Source organism: Mustelus asterias, chromosome 16 (genome assembly GCF_964213995.1).
Source record: "Mustelus asterias chromosome 16, sMusAst1.hap1.1, whole genome shotgun sequence".
In the NCBI taxonomy this organism is placed as follows: Eukaryota; Metazoa; Chordata; class Chondrichthyes; order Carcharhiniformes; family Triakidae; genus Mustelus; species Mustelus asterias.
Genome location: NC_135816.1, coordinates 77,450,503 through 77,470,675, shown reverse-complemented (window position 1 = coordinate 77,470,675; position 20,173 = coordinate 77,450,503). Strand labels below are relative to the sequence as shown.

General features: G+C 45.2%; 1 protein-coding gene across 1 annotated transcript in view; it reads left to right on the top strand.

The window, feature by feature from the left end:
• The window catches only part of lcp2a (lymphocyte cytosolic protein 2a), a 221,733-nt gene that overhangs the window by 168,597 nt on the left and 32,963 nt on the right, over window positions 1–20,173 (top strand). Inside the window, exons 11-13 of the mRNA XM_078231304.1 lie at window positions 3,375–3,400; window positions 7,795–7,817; window positions 12,869–12,973. Coding sequence (XP_078087430.1) covers window positions 3,375–3,400; window positions 7,795–7,817; window positions 12,869–12,973 — 154 coding nt within the window. The remainder of the gene's footprint in view (window positions 1–3,374; window positions 3,401–7,794; window positions 7,818–12,868; window positions 12,974–20,173) is intronic.

The window sequence follows — 20,173 nt, the reverse complement described above, 5'->3', positions numbered from 1 at the left end:
ACACTTGTCTGCATTAAATTCCATTTGCCATTTTTCAGCCCATTTTTCTAGTTGGTCCAAATCCCTCTGCAAGCTTTGAAAACCTTCCTCACTGTCCACTACACCTCCAATCTTTGTATCATCAGCAAACTTGCTGATCCAATTTACCACATTATCATCCAGATCATTGATATAGATGACAAACAACAATGGACCCAACACCGATCCCTGCGGCACACCACTAGTCACAGGCCTCCACTCAGAGAAACAATCCTCCACAACCACTCTCTGGCTTCTTCCATTGATGTGGAGATGCCAGCGTTGGACTGGGGTAAGCACAGTAAGAAGTCTCACAACACCAGGTTAAAGTCCAACAGGTTTATTTGGTAGCAAATACCATAAGCTTTCGGAGCAGAGCTCTTTCGTCAGATGGAGTGGATATTTGTTCTCAAACAGGGCACAGACACAGAAATCAAATTACAGAATACTGATTAGAATGCAAATCTCTACAGCCAGCCAGGTCTTAAATGTACAGACAATGTGGGTGGAGGGAGCATTCAACACAGGTTAAAGAGATGTGTATTGTCTCCAGACAGAACAGCTTGTGAAATTCTGCAAGTCCAGGAGGCAAGCTGTGGGGGTTACTGATAATGTGACATAAATCCAACATCCCGGTTTAGGCCGTCCTCATGTGTGCGGAACTTGGCTATCAGTTTCTGCTCAGCGACTCTGCGCTGTCGTGTGTCGTGAAGGCCGCCTTGGAGAACGCTTACCTGCAGATCCAAGGCTGAATGCCCGTGACTGCTGAGGTGCTCCCCCACAGGAAGAGAACAGTCTTGCCTGGTGATTGTCGAGCGGTGTTCATTCATCCGTTGTCGTAGCGTCTGCATAGTTTCCCCAATGTACCATGCCTCGGGACATCCTTTCTTGCAGCGTATCAGGTAGACAACGTTGGCCGAGTTGCAAGAGTAGGTACCGTGTACCTGGTAGATGGTGTTCTCACGTGAGATGATGGCATCCGTGTCGATGATCCGGCACGTCTTGCAGAGGTTGCTGTGGCAGGGTTGTGTGGTGTTGTGGTCACTGTTCTCCTGAAGGCTGGGTAGTTTGCTGCGGACAATGGTCTGTTTGAGGTTGCGTGGTTGTTTGAAGGCAAGAAGTGGGGGTGTGGGGATGGCCTTGGCGAGATGTTCATCTTCATCAATGACATGTTGAAGGCTCCGGAGGAGATGCCGTAGCTTCTCCGCTCCGGGGAAGTACTGGACGACGAAGGGTACTCTGTCCACCGTGTCCCGTGTTTGTCTTCTGAGGAGGTCGGTGCGGTTTTTCGCTGTGGCGCGCGGAACTGTTGATCGATGAGTCGAGCGCCATATCCTGTTCTTATGAGGGCATCTTTCAGCGTCTGGAGGTGTCTGTTGCGACCCTCCTCATCCGAGCAGATCCTGTGTATTCGGAGGGCTTGTCCGTTGGGGATGTCTGTCTGGATGTCTGTCTGGAGACAATACACATCTCTTTAACCTGTGTTGAATGCTCCCTCCACCCACATTGTCTGTACATTTAAGACCTGGCTGGCTGTAGAGATTTGCATTCTAATCAGTATTCTGTAATTTGATTTCTGTGTCCGTGCCCTGTTTGAGAACAGATATCCACTCCATCTGACGAAGGAGCTCTGCTCCGAAAGCTTATGGTATTTGCTATCAAATAAACCTGTTGGACTTTAACCTGGTGTTGTGAGACTTCTCACTGTTCTTCCATTGAGCCAGTGTCTAATCCAATTTACTACCTCCCCATATATATCTAGCGACTGAACCTTCCTAACTAACCTCCCATGAGGGACCTTGTCAAAGACCTTGCTGAAATCCAGGTGGACAACATCCACCGCCTTCCCTTCATCCACTTTCCTGGTAACCTCCTCAAAAACTCTAATAGATTGGTCAAACATGACCTACCACGCACAAAGCCATGTTGACTCTCCCTAATAAGTCCCTGTCTATCCAAATATTTGTAGATCCTATCCCTTATCACACCTTCCAATAACGTGTCCACCACCGACGTCATTGTATGATTCTGCTTTGGAACAGGAGCAGTATAATGTGATATAATATCTGTGCTTCATTTTTTTTTCCTTTATTCTTTCATGTCAAGGCCAGCATTTGTTACCCTTCCCTAATTGCCCTTGAGTGGTTCTCTAGGCCATTTCAGAAGACAGTTAAGAATCAATCACATTGTTGTGGATCTGGAATCACATGTAGGCCAGGCTATGTAAACCAGGCAGGTTTCCCTCTCTGCTGTTTTTAATGATACCTGGAAAGGGGATACGTTGGACAGATGGGACTTGTTTCCACTTTAGTTTGGAAGAGTTAGGGGTGACTTGATTAAAGTATACAAGATCCTAAATGGTTTTGACAAGGTGAATGTGGAAAGGGTGATTCCTCCTGTGGGTGAGTCTAGAATTAGGGGGTGCTATTTTAAAATTATGAGCTGCCCTTTTAGAACAGAGATGAGAAGATTTTTTTTTCTCTCAGATGGTAATACAACAATGGATCTCTCTACCTCAGAAGGCAGTGAAAGCGGTGTCACTGATATAGGTATATAGATTCTTGTTAGGCAAAGGAATGAAAGGTAGATGGGAATATGGAAGTAGAACACAAACAGGTCAACCATGATCTTAATGAATGATGGAGTAGGCTTTGAGGGGCCAAATGATCTAATTCTGCTCCAGCTGTATATGCTCAAATGATAGTTTCATGGTTACAATTCCACTATATGCCATGGTAGGATTTGAACACATGTTCCCAGAGCATTAGTCTGGGCCGGCATGGTGACACAATGGTTAGCACTGCTGTCTCACAGCACCAGGGACCCGGGTTCAATTCTGGCTTCGGGTGACTGTCCATTTGGAGTTTGCATATTCTCCTCGTGTCTGCGTGGGTTTCCTCTGGGTGCTCTGGTTTCCTCCCACACTCCAAAGATGTGTGGGCCAGCTGGATTGGTCATAGTAAAATTGCCTCTTAGTTTCAGGGGATTAGCAGAGTAAATATGTGGGGCTACGGGGATAGGGCCTGGGTGGGATTGTTGTCAGTGCAGGGTTGATGGGCTGAATGGCCTCCTTCTATACTGTAGGGATTCTATGATTCAAGTGACATTACCACCACACCACCATTTTAACACACCAGTTAGTTTCATAGTAATGGTGGCACAAAAGAATAAGATAATGATGTGCATTATGATCACTTGATCTTCAACAAGGAATGAACATGGACCCAAGCTACAAAATTAATTACCAAACTGTGCGGCTACTTACATTTGTCTAACATCTGATAATGTCTATCTTTCACTAGTATATCATCAGGAATATTAATACATGCTTTGATAATTCATTTTTAATTTTTCAGGGAAGAAATCTCCATTTCTGGATAAGGTAAGGGAAGGCTTCATCTCATCGTCTGAGACAATGGTTCCCATTGTCCCTTTCACTCAGTGAACACATTCCACTGTCGCTCTTTCATTGAGTGAACACCTCCCATTGTCTCTCTCTCTCTCATTGAGTGTTTTCTCAAAGATGTGCCTGGGTCATTTAAGTCATTGTATGAACATGAGGTGTGCTTTACACACACTTTCTGCTTAGAAATAATATAGATAAAAAACCTTGAATTTATATTTTAGAAGTTAATTCCTCAAATATTTCGCTAAATAATAGGAATCTTTTTATTAATATTAGAACTTTTAAAATGCATACATAAACATTAACATAAACTAAAGCACATGATGAAATAACAGTACTGAATTAGTTTGTTGTTCTCTCACATCAAAGTCTTACTTCCTGTTGAGTCAATGTAAAACTGGACTTATCGCTTATTTGATTTCTACCTTTTGCACGCACACAAAATCGTAGGAACTGGAGAGCCCGCAGCAGATGTGAGAATGGGAGAAGGGTTATGGTGGGGTAATGATGTCCAAGTAAGACACACCCAAAGCAGTTCCATTTGAGCCAGTGCTATACCACGGATCAAACTGAAAAAAGCACTGATCCCAGATCACATTAGGTCTCATCCAAACAAAATGCAAATTGGTAAAGGTTTAAGAGATAAAAGACGAGACAAGCCAATTGCTGGCAGTAATCATTTGATTGTCTTGTTTGTTTGGGAGCTGTCATAAGTATTGGTCTAGCCAGCATGAATGAAATACAAAATTACATGTTGAGGTGGGGAAGCACAGTGGGGTGGTAGCAAAAATGATAAATGTGCGGCAATGACGTGTGGGTCACGAGATTGGGTCCCAGATTGCACCTGACTACCTACAGGTCATTGGGTATGAAATTTGGGCAAAGAAATGGCAGATGGAGTTCAATCCAGATAAATGCGAAGTGATGCATTTTGGTAGAACTAACATAGAGGGGCGCTATACGATAAATGGCAGAACCATAAAGGGTGTAGATACGCAGAGGGACCTTGGTGTGCAAGTCCACAGATCTTTGAAGGTGACGTCACAGGTGGAGAAGGTAGTGAAGAAGGCATATGGCATGCTTGCCTTTATAGGACGGGACATAGAGTATAAAAGTTGGGGTCTGATGTTGCAGTTGTATAGAACGTTGGTTCGGCCGCATTTGGAATACTGCATCCAGTTCTGGTCGCCACACTACCAGAAGGACGTGGATGCTTTAGAGAGAGTGCAGAGGAGGTTTACCAGGATGTTGCCTGGTATGGAAGGGCTTAGTTATGAGGAGAGATTGGGTAAACTGGGGTTGTTCTCACTGGAAAGACAGAGGATGAGGGGTGACCTAATAGAGGTGTATAAAATTATGAAAGGCATAGATAGGGTGAACGGTGGGAAGCTTTTTCCCAGGTCGGTGGTGACGTTCAAGAGGGGTCATAGGTTCAAGGTGAGGGGGGAGGTTTAACACAGATATCAGAAGAACGTTTTTTACACAGAGGGTGGTGGGGGCCTGGAATGCGCTGCCGGGCAAGGTGGTGGAGGCGGACACACTGGGACTTATCTAGATAGCCACATGAACGGAGTGGGAATGGAGGGATACAAAAGAATGGTCTCGTTTGGACCAGGGAGCGGCGCGGGCTTGGAGGGCTGAAGGGCCTGTTCCTGTGCTGTATTGTTCTTTGTTCTTTGTATTCACAACCCTTTGTGTGAAGAAGTTCTTCCTCTGCTCCCCCTTATTTGAGGCCATGCCCCCTAGTTCTAGTTTCACCTGCCAGTGGAAACAACTTCCCTGCTTCTATCTTATCTATTCCCTCCATAATCTTATATATTTCTATAAGATCTCCCCTCATTCTTCTGAATTCCAATGAGTATAGCCCGAGTCTACTCAGTCTCTCCTCACAAGCCAACCCTCTCAACTCCGGAATCAACCTAGTGAATTTCCTCCACCCCCTCCAATGCCAGTATAGAACATAGAACATAGAACATTACAGCGCAGAACAGGCCCTTCGGCCCACGATGTTGCACCGACCAGTTAAAAAAAAAACTGTGACCCTCCAATCTAAACCAATTTCTTTTCGTCCATGAACCTATCTACGGATCTCTTAAACGCCCCCAAACTAGGCGCATTTACTACTGATGCTGGCAGGGCATTCCAATCCCTCACCACCCTCTGGGTAAAGAACCTACCCCTGACATCGGTTCTATAACTACCCCCCCTCAATTTAAAGCCATGCCCCCTCGTGCTGGATTTCTCCATCAGAGGAAAAAGGCTATCACTATCCACCCTATCTAAACCTCTAATCATCTTATATGTTTCAATAAGATCCCCTCTTAGCCGCCGCCTTTCCAGCGAAAACAATCCCAAATCCCTCAGCCTCTCCTCATAGGATCTCCCCTCCATACCAGGCAACATCCTGGTAAACCTCCTCTGCACCCTCTCCAAAGCCTCCACATCCTTCCTGTAATGTGGGGACCAGAACTGCACACAGTACTCCAAGTGCGGCCGCACCAGAGTTGTGTACAGTTGCAACATAACGCTACGACTCCTAAATTCAATCCCCCTACCAATAAACGCCAAGACACCATATGCCTTCTTAACAACCTTATCTACTTGATTCCCAACTTTCAGGGATCTATGCACACATACACCTAGATCCCTCTGCTCCTCCACACTATTCAAAGTCCTCCCGTTAGCCCTATACTCAACACATCTGTTATTCCTACCAAAGTGAATTACCTCACACTTCTCCGCATTAAACTCCATCCGCCACCTCTCGGCCCAACTTTGCAACCTGTCTAAGTCTTCCTGCAGACTACGACACCCTTCCTCACTGTCTACCACACCACCGACTTTGGTGTCATCAGCAAATTTGCTAATCCACCCAACTATACCCTCATCCAGATCATTAATAAATATTACAAACAGCAGTGGCCCCAAAACAGATCCCTGAGGTACACCACTTGTAACCGCACTCCATGATGAATATTTACTATCAACCACCACCCTCTGTTTCCTATCCGCTAGCCAATTCCTGATCCAATTTCCTAGATCACCCCCAATCCCATACATCTGCATTTTCTGCAGAAGCCTACCATGGTGAACCTTATCAAACGCCTTACTAAAATCCATATATACCACGTCCACTGCCTTGCCCCCATCCACCTCCTTGGTCACTTTCTCAAAAAACTCAATAAGGTTAGTAAGGCACGACCTACCTGCCACAAAACCATGCTGACTATCACCTATCAATTCATTACTCTCCAAATAACTATAAATCCTATCCCTTATAATTTTTTCCAACATCTTGCCGACAACAGAAGTGAGACTCACCGGTCTATAATTCCCGGGGAAGTCTCTGTTCCCCTTCTTAAACAATGGGACAACATTCGCTAACCTCCAATCTTCTGGTACTATACCAGAGGCCAACGACGACCTGAAGATCAGAGCCAGAGGCTCTGCAATCACTTCTCTTGCCTATCTGGTAACTTACTATTACTTTGGGGGGTTATTTAACCCTTTCTGTCTGTTTGGAGAGTTCCTTTGATTATCAAAGGCACCCAGATTCCCTGAGCAATGGATTTTACTCAATCAGTGATTTTTAATGATACTGTGAACCTCGATTGCGATTTTTAACCATGGGCATGGATATCTTCAGCGCTTTCCACCCTTTGAACTGAAGAGACTCGGCGCTCCAAGGCGATGAAGAGGGCCAAGTGGATTTGTTATTTTAAACTTTCCCATGGGCCGGGAGGAGGAGAATCATTCCATTGAGTTCCACACAGAATGGTGCTGAGGTTAAGATAGTGTAGCACTGAAATGTTTTCCAGCAGCGAGCCTATTTAACATTCCTGTTTCCCATCAGACACCGGAAAGTCAGATAGAGAAAGGAGAGGAGAGAACACATTTAGTAACATTTATAACTGACTATCACCTAATTTCTTCAATTCATAGAATCATAGAAACCCTACAGTGCAGAAAGAGGCCATTTTGGCCCATCGAGTCTGCACCGACCACAATCCCACCCAGGCCCTACCCCCATATCCCTACATATTTACCCGCTAATCCCTCTAACCTACGCATGTCAGAACTCTAAGGGGCAATTTTTTAGCATGGCCAATCAACCTAACCCGCACATCTTTGGACTGTGGGAGGAAACCGGAGCACCCGGAGGAAACCCACGCAGACACGAGGAGAATGTGCAAACTCCACACAGACAGTGACCCAAGCCAAGAATCGAACCCAGGTCTCTGGAGCTGTGAAGCAGTAGTGCTAATCACTGTGCTACCGTGCCGCCCCCACTGTGCTACCATGCCGCCTTCCTTTCTTATTTTCTTTTCAATAAATATTCATTTATCATTGATTTTTTTTTGTTTTCTCAGCCTACCATGCCTGGACCACCCAGGTAAGCAATGTTTCAAATCTACTTCTTCACTCAACCGACTTTCCTTCTCTTCTCTGTCCATGCACTGGTCAGCCGAAGTCGTATGAACCAGGGTATCCGGGTTTAAGGTCACTTGCCTTGGCCCAGATGCTCTGCAGGCAAAGACCCAGTGTTGGGCCGAATGGCCTCCTTATGTGCCACAGCCATTCCATGATTTCATGAATACTTTGATCATCTCAGCCTTCAATGTGTATTCAGGCAAACTTTATACACACTGTGGTCATAATTTAACTGCATAAACCCTTGTGGAATCTGTGTCTGTGAACTCTAGGATGGTAAGAAGTCTCATAACACCAGGTTAAACTCCAACAGGTTTATTTGGTAGCACAAGCCACAAGCTTTCGAGCGCTGCTCCTTCATTAGGTGAGTGGGAGTTCTGTTCACAAATGAAGGAGCAGCGCTCCGAAAGCTTGTGGCTTGTGCTACCAAATAAACCTGTTGGACTTTAACCTGGTGTTGTGAGACTTCTTACTGTGCTTACCCCAGTCCAATGCCGGCATCTCCACATCATAACTCTAGGATGGCCAAGTGTTCCTCATAATTCAGCTTTCTGACAATAACAATCAGTCTCATGGCTCCTCCCCTCCACCTCCAGGACTTGAGTATCTCCCTTGTTGTCCATGAACACAATGCTCAGTGTGTAGTCTGACCAGAACATTGTACAATTGAAGCATGACTTCCTCTCACTTGTATTTTACTGTCTTGTCATTCTGTTTAGGAACAGAGGAACATGAGAAATAGGAGCTGGAGTTAGCCATTCAGCCCCTCTAGCCTGCTCCACCATTCAACCAGATTATGGCTGATCTTCTGCCACAACAACATTTTCCTGCACCGTCGCCATATCTCTCAATATTTTTAACATCTAAAAATGTATCGATCTCTATCTTGAACATACTCAATCCCTGAGTCTCCACAGCCCTCTGCGTAGAGATATCCAAAGATTCACCACCCTCTGATTGAAGAAATTTCTCCTCATCTCAGTCCTAAGTGGCCTACCCCTTATTCTGAGACTGTGTCCAGGAGAAACACCCTTCCTGTATTGGCCCTGTCGAACCCTGTAAGAATTTTGTATGTTTCAATGAAATCACCTCTTATTCATCGAAACTCCAGAGAATAAAGAACAAAAAAAAGTACAGCACAGGAACAGGTCTTTGGCCCTCCAAGCCTGTGCCGATCATGATGCCCTAACTTTAAAAAAAACCTTCTGCCCTGATTCAGTCCAAATCCTTCTACTTCCTCCATATTCATGTACCCATCCAGATGCCTCTTAAATGTTGCTAATGTGCCTGCTTCCACCACACCCTCTGGCAGCAAGACCCACTCTCCTCAGTCTGTTCTCATAGGACAATCCTGCTATCTCAGGGATCAGTCTGGTGAACCTTTCCTTTGTTACACTCCCTCTATGACAAGTCTATCCTTCCTTAAGTAAGGAGACACAATTTGTACACAGTACTTAAAGTGCTGTCGCACCAAAGCTCTATATCAGGTTTGATATGCTAATTACGTTTTGACAGCTAATAGGTGTGTCAACTACCAAATTTCGTAAAACCCCAAGCTCTCAAGTTCATCCTTAGACATTTCAGTGTAATTTATGGAGTACTTGCCCACTATTTTCTTCCTCTGCCACTTTTGTCACTGACCACTGTTCCATGCTTTGTCTTTTGTTCACGAGCTTTGGCTCTTCATAGTTTCATACCATCTGTAAATTTGACCTTTGGCTTCAGCTTCTGAAATGCAGACATTAACGGGAACGAGAAGTGTGGTCATTTTTACTTCTATTTGAAAGTACCTGTGTGGTTATATTTGGGATGAGGTGTTTGAGATCACTGTTTATTCAAACTGTAGACCATGAACTCAGACCACTTCACATTTACTCATTTTCAATTTGTTTTCCACCATCCCAATTGTTACATGTCACACTGGCCCTCCAAAAGACACCTTGAGGAGAGGCCTGTGCTCTAAAGTAGTTAAAGATCCACTCCAGAGATGTAAGCAAAAAATCCAGGCGCTCACTCCAGTGCAGTTCTGAGGGAGCACTGCACTGTTGGAGTTGTCATCATTCAGGTGAGGTATTGAACCACAGCCCCATCTGCCCTTTTTCTCGGTTAAATATAAAAGATCCAGGGCACTATTTCAAAGAAGAGTGGATGTTCATACCTATCTAAGATTATCTCGCCAATATCACTGAGTCCACAATAATGCCTGAGTTTACTACATTCAAACAGTGACTACATTTCAAAAGCTCCTCATTGTCTGTGAAGCATTTTGAGATGTCCTAAGGTTGTGAAAGGTGCTATATCAATGCAAGTCTTTCTTCAAGTGAAAAGGCAGGTAGGGTAATGGAGAATCCACCCATCCTCAGTGGTAAATGAAAAGATCAGGGAACACAAGTCCTATCTGCATTTCACATTTTGTGATAAGGAAACTCAACTTCAGCAGCTTTAAGCTGATAAGAAAAGTAGATTTTGTCCTATGCTAGTATTTTCTTTGTTTGATAAGATCATACTGTCCAATCCTTTTAATGATGATCATTGGTACTATTCTCTGATCTATTCTTCAATTGGCTGAAAGAGTGTTGACAAAGGATTTAGAAAACATGATGGTGGATGATCTCATCCAAATATTTTAAACAATGAAGGGTTTACCCAGGATAACAGAATTGTAGGATCTGATTAGAAACTTTGGAAACCTCAAGAATTGGGCAGGTTTAGTCCTGAAATACAAAACTGATATCAGATTGATCTAAATGGCCGTTTCTTTAGTCATAGAATCCCTACAGTACAGAGGGAGGCCATTTTCTCCATTGATACCGACAACAATCCCATCCAGACCCTATCCCGTAACCCCCTCTATTTACCCTGCTAGTCCCCCTGACACAAAGGGGGAATTTAGCATGGACAATCAACCTAACCCGCACACCGGGACAGTGAGTTCCATAGGTTCACAACCCTCTGTGACAAGTAGCTTCCCCTTATCTCTGTTGTGAACCTTCCCCCCTCTTACTCTACAACCATGACCTCTTGTCCTAGACTGTTCTAGAAGGGGGAACATTTGGTTAACATTTACTTTATCAATCCTGTTGAGTATTTTATATACCTCAGTCAAATCCCCCTTCCTTCTTCTGTACTCCAGCGAGTACAAGCCCAAGCTACTCAACCGCTCCTCCTACGACAGCTCTTTCAAACCTGGAATCAATCTAGTGAACCTCTTCTGAACTGTCTCCAATGCCACCACATCCTTCCTCAAAGAAGGTGATCAAAACTGAAAACAGTACTCCCAAGAGTGATCTCACCAATGCTTTAGACAATTGTAACAACACTTCTCTACTTTTATACTCTATACCCTTTGCAATAATTCCCAAGATTCCATTTGCCTTCCTTATAACATTCTGCACCTGCATACCCACTTTCTAAGACTCATGCACAAGGACATCTAGATCCCTTTGCACAGATGCATTTTGAATCTGTTTCTCATTTAAATAGTAATTTGCCCTTTTATTTTTCCGGCCAAAATGGATAACCTTGCATTTATCCGCATTAAACTCCATCTGCCAGATTCTGGCCCATTCCCTGAGCCTGTCAATATCCATTTGTAAACTTTTATCTCCTCATCACAGCCTGCTTTCCCACCTATTTTCGTGTCATCAGCAAATTTCACTATGTTACACTCTGCCCCTGCTTGTAGATCATTGATATAGATTGTAAATAGTTGTGGTCTGACAACTGAACCCTGCGGGATCCCACTAGTTACAGATTGCCAACTGGAGAAGGACCCATTTATCCGAACCCTCTGCTTTCCATCATCTTTCTAACTCTGTCATCCCTGGAAATCTCGCAGTCTGTATAACACAAGAAAAAGAACGTGAACAATCTTCATGGCCTCAGGGAGATCGAACATTAATGACATATTTTTAAACAAAACGTGACAGATCATAAGAAATAGAAACAGGAGTAGACGATTCAGCCCTTCCAGCCTGCTCTGCCATTTAATAAGATCATGGCTGATCTAACACTCACTAAGTTCACTTTCCTGCCTTATCCCTGTAATCCTAAATTCTCCTACTGATTAAAACCTATTGATCTCAGTCTTAACACAGCTTCCTGAGGTAAATAATTCCAAAGGTTCACCACTCCTTGAGAGAAGAAACTCTTCCTTAACTCTGTTTTAAATGAGCACCTCCTTTATTCTGTGATTATGTCCTTAGGTCTGACGCTCTCCCATAAGCGGAAACGTCCTTTCAAAATTTACCCTGCCTAACCCCCTAAGAATCTTGTGTGTTTCAATCATATCCCCTCCCATTCTTCTGAACTCTGAGGAGTACAGACCCAACCTGATTAGTCTTTCCTCATATGGCAGTCCATCCATACCGGGGATCATCCTTGTAAACCTCCTCTGCACTGCCTCCAATGATAATATATCTTTCCTCAAATAAGGGGACCAAAACTCTACACAGTATTCTAAATGTGGCCTCACTAGTATCTTGCGCAGTTGCAGCAACACCTCTTTACTTTCATGCCCCCTTGAAATAAAAGCCAGCATTTCATTTGCCTTCCCGATTACCTGCTGCAATCTGTATGCTAGCTTTCTGGGTTTCATGAACAAAGACCCCAAAATCCCTTCGTGTACATCAAGATCAAGATCTCAGAAAACCAATGTGAGAAATTAACAGTTTATTAGTCTTGATTGAGAGGTTAATGTTGGCCAGAAAAACCCCTTTTCTTCAAATCATGCATTGAGATCTTTTGCGCTCACATGAATGGGTAGACAGGGTCTTATTTTAACATCTCAACCAAACAACAGCATCTCTGATAGTGCACACCCCCTCAGGGCTGTGTTGAAGTGAAAGCCGAGTTTGGCACTCGAGTCCTGCAGTGGAATTTTAAGGAATGAGTTGGAAGTGTTGCTACTGAGCCAACCTAACACAATGATAATTATAATAATAGATGGAAGTTCTCAGGTTTAAATCCTTCACTTTGTAAAAAGATTCAGCTGTTTGCTTTCAATATGTGTAGACCTCCTTTCGGCAACAGACATGATCCATCCTCTAGAATGTCAAAACCAGCCATGCCAGTGGATGGAAGTAACTCATCATTGGGACGAAGCCAAACATCTCCAAGGTATGACCTGATGGGTACTCGCCTAACCTTAACAGCCCTGGACGTAGGCGTGTGGGGAGGATTATGGGGGAGGGGTGGTAAAGATGGACATGGTCTTAACCAATTTAGTAGTATTGTAGAATCCCAACAGTGCAGAAGGAGGCCATTCAGCTCGTCGAGTCTGCACTGACCACAATCCCACCCAGGCCCTATTCCCATAACCCCACATATTTACCCTGCTAATTCCCCTGACACGAGGGTGAATTTAGCATGGCCAATCATCCTAACCCGCACATCTTTGGACTGTGGGAGGAAACTGGAGCACCCAGAGGAAACCCATGCAGACACAGGGAGAACATGCAAACTACTCACAGATAGTAACCCGAGGCCGGAATTGAGCCTGGGTCCCTGGCGCTGTGAGGCAGCAGTGCTGACCACTATGCTGTCCCAAAGTAGTAGTTTGTGTGGAAATTTCAAAGAAAAGATTGGAATTGACAAGATGCATGAAATTGTACTCCCTCTGAGATAAATAGTTCTGGGACTGGGTTGAGTTCATCTTATCAGTTGAGAAGAGTTCATGGGCAGCATGGTCGGTGTAGGCTTGGAGGACCGAAGGGCCTGTTCCTGTGCTGTAATTTTCTTTGTTCTCCATAAAATGGGTGGTAAACCTGGAAACTGCGGGGATTACACCATGGAATGGCTTTCTTATTACATCTTGTAAAACTCTCTGACTCCACAATGCAGTTTTTCCACATGTGTCCAAATTCTAGTGATCTAGTGGATTGGTTTCAATTTGTATAGTGGGTATGAGTGACATTACCCTGGGGTAGATCCTATGCGATTGTACACACGACGGCTAGCGATTCAGCAGATTGTTTTACATCACTAACACCCGGTTTACACTATCACATAGACTGATTTACCTACATGAGTTTTTACTTCCAACACTATAGTTTCAATGATCTGTTGGCACATCTGTTGGCATTAGGGAAGCTGCAAAATAAAGACTTGTGGAGCCCTAAAGCTCAACCCTACTGTGCCATAGCATCCCACCACTGTATCTAATCGCAGCACACAGGACAATGTACAATATAAACTAACTGTTCAGAAAACTCACATTATTCCTTTGAAGAAAATCGGGGTTTAAAACCTTATTGTAAAAAATAAATTCAGAACTGGTATAAATCAATAAATATTTGGAATAGGTTTGCACAGTCCATTCTTTCGATATGAGAACGGTTAAAACAGTGATTATTTAGAAGAAAGGGATGTTGCTTAGAATTATTTAACGTTACCAAAAGATTTGCAGGGGATATCCACCAGAATGGGACACAGATTGTGGTGACTGTCCCTTTAAGACAAAGCAGAAAAGGGTCATCTGGCTTGAGGGACCAATTGGGACCGAGAGTGGGCAATCACTCCGAGGGTGGAGTCCTCCCTGGGGCAGAAGACATGTGGGGATTGGGACAGTCAGGTGGGCTGCTCCCGGGCAGCATGTAAGGCTGCGAGCCACTGTTTTTTCTTGTTAATAAATACCCTTTGTGTTCTGACAAAGTCTGAAGCATGCAATTATTACACAAGTGAAAAACTTAATCACTGGAGAAGCTGTTCACCTTGGAGCAGAAGGTTACGGGAAATTTATGAGCAGAATTCAACACTCTGAACCATTTTGACCTTTGACAAGATGACACTAAAGTCGGTGGAGTTGTAGACAGTGTGGAGGGAAGTGGCAGATTACAGAGGGACATAGATAAGCTGCAGAGCTGGGCTGAGAGGTGGCAAATGGAGTTTAATGCGGAAAAGTGTGAGGTGATTCACTTTGGAAGGAGTAACAGGAATACAGAGTACTGGGCTAATGGTAAGATACTTGGTAGTGTGGATGAACAGAGGGATCTGGGTGTCCATGTGCATAGATCCCTGAAAGTTGGCACCCAGGTTGATAGGGTTGTTAAGAAGGTGTGTTAGCTTTTATTGGTGGAGAGATTGAGTTTCGGAGCCAGGAGGTCATGCTGCAACTGTACAAAACTCTGGTGCGGCCGCATTTGGAGTATTGCGTACAGTTCTGGTCGCCGTATTATAGGAAAGATGTGGAAGTGTTGGAAAGGGTGCAGAGGAGATTTACCAGGATGTTGCCTGGTATGGTGGGAAAACTGTATGAGGAAAGGCTGAGGGGCTTGAGGTTGTTTTCGTTAGAGAGAAGAAGGTTAAGAGGTGACTTAATAGAGGCATACAAGATGATCAGAGGATTAGATAGGGTGGACAGTGAGAGCCTTTTTCCTCGGATGGTGATGGCTAGCACGAGGGGACATAGCTTTAAATTGAGGGGTGAGAGATATAGGACAGATGTTAGAGGTAGGTTCTTTACTCAGAGAGTAGTAAGGGCATGGAATGCCCTGCCTGCAGCAGTAGTGGACTCGTCAACATTAAGAGCATTCAAATGGTTATTGGATAAACATATGGATGATATTGGAATAGTGTAGATTAGAGGGGCTTTAGATTGGTTCCACTGGTCGGCGCAACATCGAGGGCCGAAGGGCCTGTACTGCGCTGTAATGTTCTATGTTCTAAGTAAATAAAGAGAAGTTTCAGATTAATTCCTTACTTGATTTTTTGCATTGCCTGTTTAACATAAAAGATAAGGTAAGGTTGCCATAGTCCCAGGTGACCGGAGGCTGCTCTCCCCCTCAAAGATGAGACTGCTGGTGATTTAACCTGAGGATCACCACACTTCAGGTGAGGGACAAGGTTGAGAAGACAGGCCTTCATGGATAACCTTAGCTGGTACAGGAATTGAACCCATGCTGTTGGCATTGTTCTGCATCACAAACCAGCAATCGAACCAACTGAGCTAACCAACTCCCATATGCTTGCAAGGGAAACATTTGCAGGAAGATGGAAAAAGGACAGGGTGAGTCAGATTGACAGGGTGACTCTTTCAAACAACTGCTGTAGATATAAGTAACCGAATGCGTTTTATCTCTGATAAGATTCAACAATTCCAAGATTTTCTGACAATCAAGTTTTTTTAGAATTTACTCACCTTATACTTTAGAACCAATTTCAAGGAATTAATAAAACAAATATTTAATCTAACCCTATCAGCACATGCCTTTCGCCCTTAACATGTAAGTAATGCTATTTATAAATGTAATAATAGCATTCCATGCTTCAACTACATCTTTTGATGAGGAAATCTTGTGGTGCAGTTAGCGTCCCTCCCACTGAGCCAAAAGCTCTGGGTTTGAATCCTACAGTAAGAAGTCTCACAACACCAGGTTAAAGTCCAACAGGTTTATTTGGTAGCACAAGCTTTCGGAGTGTCGCTCCTTCTTCAGGTGAGTGAGGAGTTCTGTTCACAAACAGGACATATATAGACACAAACTCAATTTACAAGATAATGTTGGAATGCGAGTCTTTACAGGTAATCAAGTCTTAAAGGTGCAGACAATGTGAGTGGAGAGAGGGTTAAGCACAGGTTAAAGAGATGTGTATTGTCTCCAGCCAGGACAGCTAGTGAGATTTTGCAAGCCCAGGCAAGTCGTGGGGGTTACAGATAGTGTGACATGAACCCAAGATCCTGGTTGAGGCTGTCCTTATGTGTGCGGAACTTGGCTATTAGTTTCTGCTCAGCGATTCTGCGTCGTCGTGTGTCGTGAAAGCCGCCTTGGAGAACGCTTACTCGAAGATCAGAGGCTGAATGCCCTTGACCGCTGAAGTGTTCCCCGCCAGGAAGAGAACACTCCTGCCTGGTGATTGTCAAACGGTGTTCATTCATCCATTGTCGTAGCGTCTGCATGGTCTCCCCAATGTACCATGCCTTGGGACATCCATCTACATGCACACCAAGAAACAGGAAACTTGAGAAACACGGCATCACCACCAGTAGGAACCAGGCACCCCCGGTACCAATTAGAAAACAATACCACTGCAGGGAAGTCCATTGTCAACTTGCTGGACTACGCACTTCAACCAGACGAAATCGAAGTTCTCAGCCAAGGGCTCAATTTCTGCCCCACCACCAAAATGGACCCCATTAGAACATAGAACATAGAAAGCCACAGCACAAACAGGCCCTTCGGCCCACAAGTTGCGCCGATCACATCCCCACCTCTAGGCCTATCTATAGCCCTCAATCCCATTAAATCCCATGTACTCATCCAGAAGTCTCTTAAAAGACCCCAACGAGTTTGCCTCCACCACCACCGACGTCAGCCGATTCCACTCACCCACCACCCTCTGAGTGAAAAACTTACCCCTGACATCTCCTCTGTACCTACCCCCCAGCACCTTAAACCTGTGTCCTCTCGTAGCAACCATTTCAGCCCTTGGAAATAGCCTCTGAGAGTCTACCCTATCCAGACCTCTCAACATCTTGTAAACCTCTATCAGGTCACCTCTCATCCTTCGTCTCTCCAGGGAGAAGAGACCAAGCTCCCTCAACCTATCCTCATAAGGCATGCCCCCCAATCCAGGCAACATCCTTGTAAATCTCCTCTGCACCCTTTCAATGGCTTCAACATCTTTCCTGTAATGAGGTGACCAGAACTGCGCGCAGTACTCCAAGTGGGGTCTAACCAGGGTCCTATAAAGCTGCAGCATTATCTCCCGACTCCTAAACTCAATCCCTCGATTAATGAAGGCCAGTACGCCGTACGCCTTCTTGACCGCATCCTTCACCTGCGAGGCCGATTTAAGAGTCCTATGGACCCGGACCCCAAGGTCCTTCTGATCCTCTACACTGCTAAGAATGGTACCCTTCATATTATACTGCTGCTTCATCCCATTGGATCTGCCAAAATGGATCACCACACACTTATCCGGGTTGAAGTCCATCTGCCACTTCTCCGCCCAGTCTTGCATTCTATCTATGTCTCGCTGCAACTTCTGACATCCCTCCAAACTATCCACAACACCACCTACCTTGGTGTCGTCAGCAAACTTACCAACCCATCCCTCCACTTCCTCATCCAGGTCATTTATGAAAATGACAAACAGCAGACACAGAGGAATTCATCAGGCGAATGAGGCTGCGGGAGTTCTTCCACAAACCCCAAGGGGCTAACAGTGAACACAATGAGACAGCCAATGAGCCAGAACAGCTGACAGAGAGATCCGTGGTGCAGCAACTGAAGAGGAAAGAGTCGAATTGGACTCTCCGTAAGGTCGCTGCCCTGAATTCGACATGTATGCCCAAGCCGTCAGAAGTGCATCAGAGCCAGATTCATCAGCCGCAGTCACAAGACAGCCCCAAACGTCACCCAAGCACAACGCAATGCCATCCGCACTCTCAAGACCAACCGCAACATTGTCATCAAACCAGCAGACAAAGGAGGGGCAACTGTCATACTGAACAGAACGGATTACTGCAAATAAGTGTACCGACAACTGAACAACGAGGAACACTACAGACAGTTACCCGCAGATCCGACCAAAGAACACACCCGTCAACTCAACAGACTGATCAAGACCTTTGATCCGGACCTTCAGAACACCCTCTGTGCTCTCATCCCACGTACTCCCTGCGTTGGAGATCTCTACTGCCTCCCGAAGATACACAAGGCCGTCCCATTGTATCAGGCAATGGAACCCTGTGTGAGAACCTCTCCGGCTATGTCGAGGGCATCCTGAAACCCATTGTACAGAGAACCCCCAGCTTTTGTCGCGACACTACGGACTTCCTACAGAAACTCAGCACACATGGAGCAGTTGAACCAGGAGCACTCCTCATCACAATGGATATCTCAGCACTCTACACCAGCATCCCCCACGATGATGGCATTGCTGCAACTGCCTCAGTACTCAACGCCGACAACTGCCAATCTCCAGATGCAATTCTACAACTCATCCGCTTCATCCTGGACCACAACGTCTTCATCTTAAACAACTAGTTCTTCATCCAGACACATGGAACAGCCATGGGGACCAAATTCGCACTTGATATGCCAATATCTTCATGCACAGGTTCGAACAAGACCTCTTCTCCACACAGGACCTTCAACCAATGCTATACACTAGATACATCGATGACATTTTCTTCCTTTGGACTCATGGCGAACAATCACTTAAACAACTACATGATGACATCAACAAGTTCCATCCCACCATCAGACTCACCATGGACTACTCTCCGGAATCGGTTGCATTCTTGGACACACACATCTCCATCAAGGACGGTCACCTCAGCACTTCACTGTACCGCAAGCCAACGGATAACCTCACGATCTCCACTTCTCCAGCTTCCACCCTAATCACATTAAAGAAGCCATCCACTATGGACAAGCCCTCCGTATACACAGGATCTGCTCGGATGAGGAGGATCGCAACAAACACCTACAGACGCTGAAAGACGCCCTCATAAGACAGGATATGGCGCTCGACTCATCGATCGACAGTTCCGACGCGCCACAGCAAAAAACCGCACTGACCTCTTCAGAAGACAAACACGGGACACGGTGGACAGAGTACCCTTCATCGTTCAGTACTTCCCCGGAGTAGAGAAGCTACGACATCTTCTCCAGAGCCTTCAACATGTCATCGATGAAGACGAACACCTCACCAAGGCCATCCCCACACCCCACTTCTTGCCTTGAAACAACCGCACAACCTCAAACAGACCATTATCTGCAGCAAACTACCCAGCCTTCAGGAGAACAGTGACCCCGACACCACACAACCCTGCCACAGCAACCTCTGCAAGACGTGCCGGATCATCGACACGGATGCCATCATCTCACGTGAGAACACCATCCACCAGATACACGGTACACACTCTTGCGACTCAGCCAATGTTGTCTACCTGATACGCTGCAGGAAAGGATGTCCCGAGGCATGGTACATTGGGGAGACCATGCAGATGCTACGACAACGGATGAATGAACACCGCTCAACAATCACCAGGCAAGAGTGTTCTCTCACTTCAGCAGTCACGGGCGTTCAACCTCTAATCTTCAGGTAAGCGTTCTCCAAGGCGGCGTTCACGACAATGCAGAATCGCTGAGCAGAAACTGATAGCCAAGTTCCGCACACATCCTCAACGAGGATCTTGGGTTCATGTCACACTATCTGTAACCCCCACGACTTGCTTGGGCTTGCAAAATCTCACTAACTGTCCTGGCTGGAGACAATACACACCTTTTTAACCTGTGCTTAACCCTCTCTCCACTCACATTGTTTGTATCTTTAAGACTTAATTACCTATAAAGACTCACATTCCAACCATTA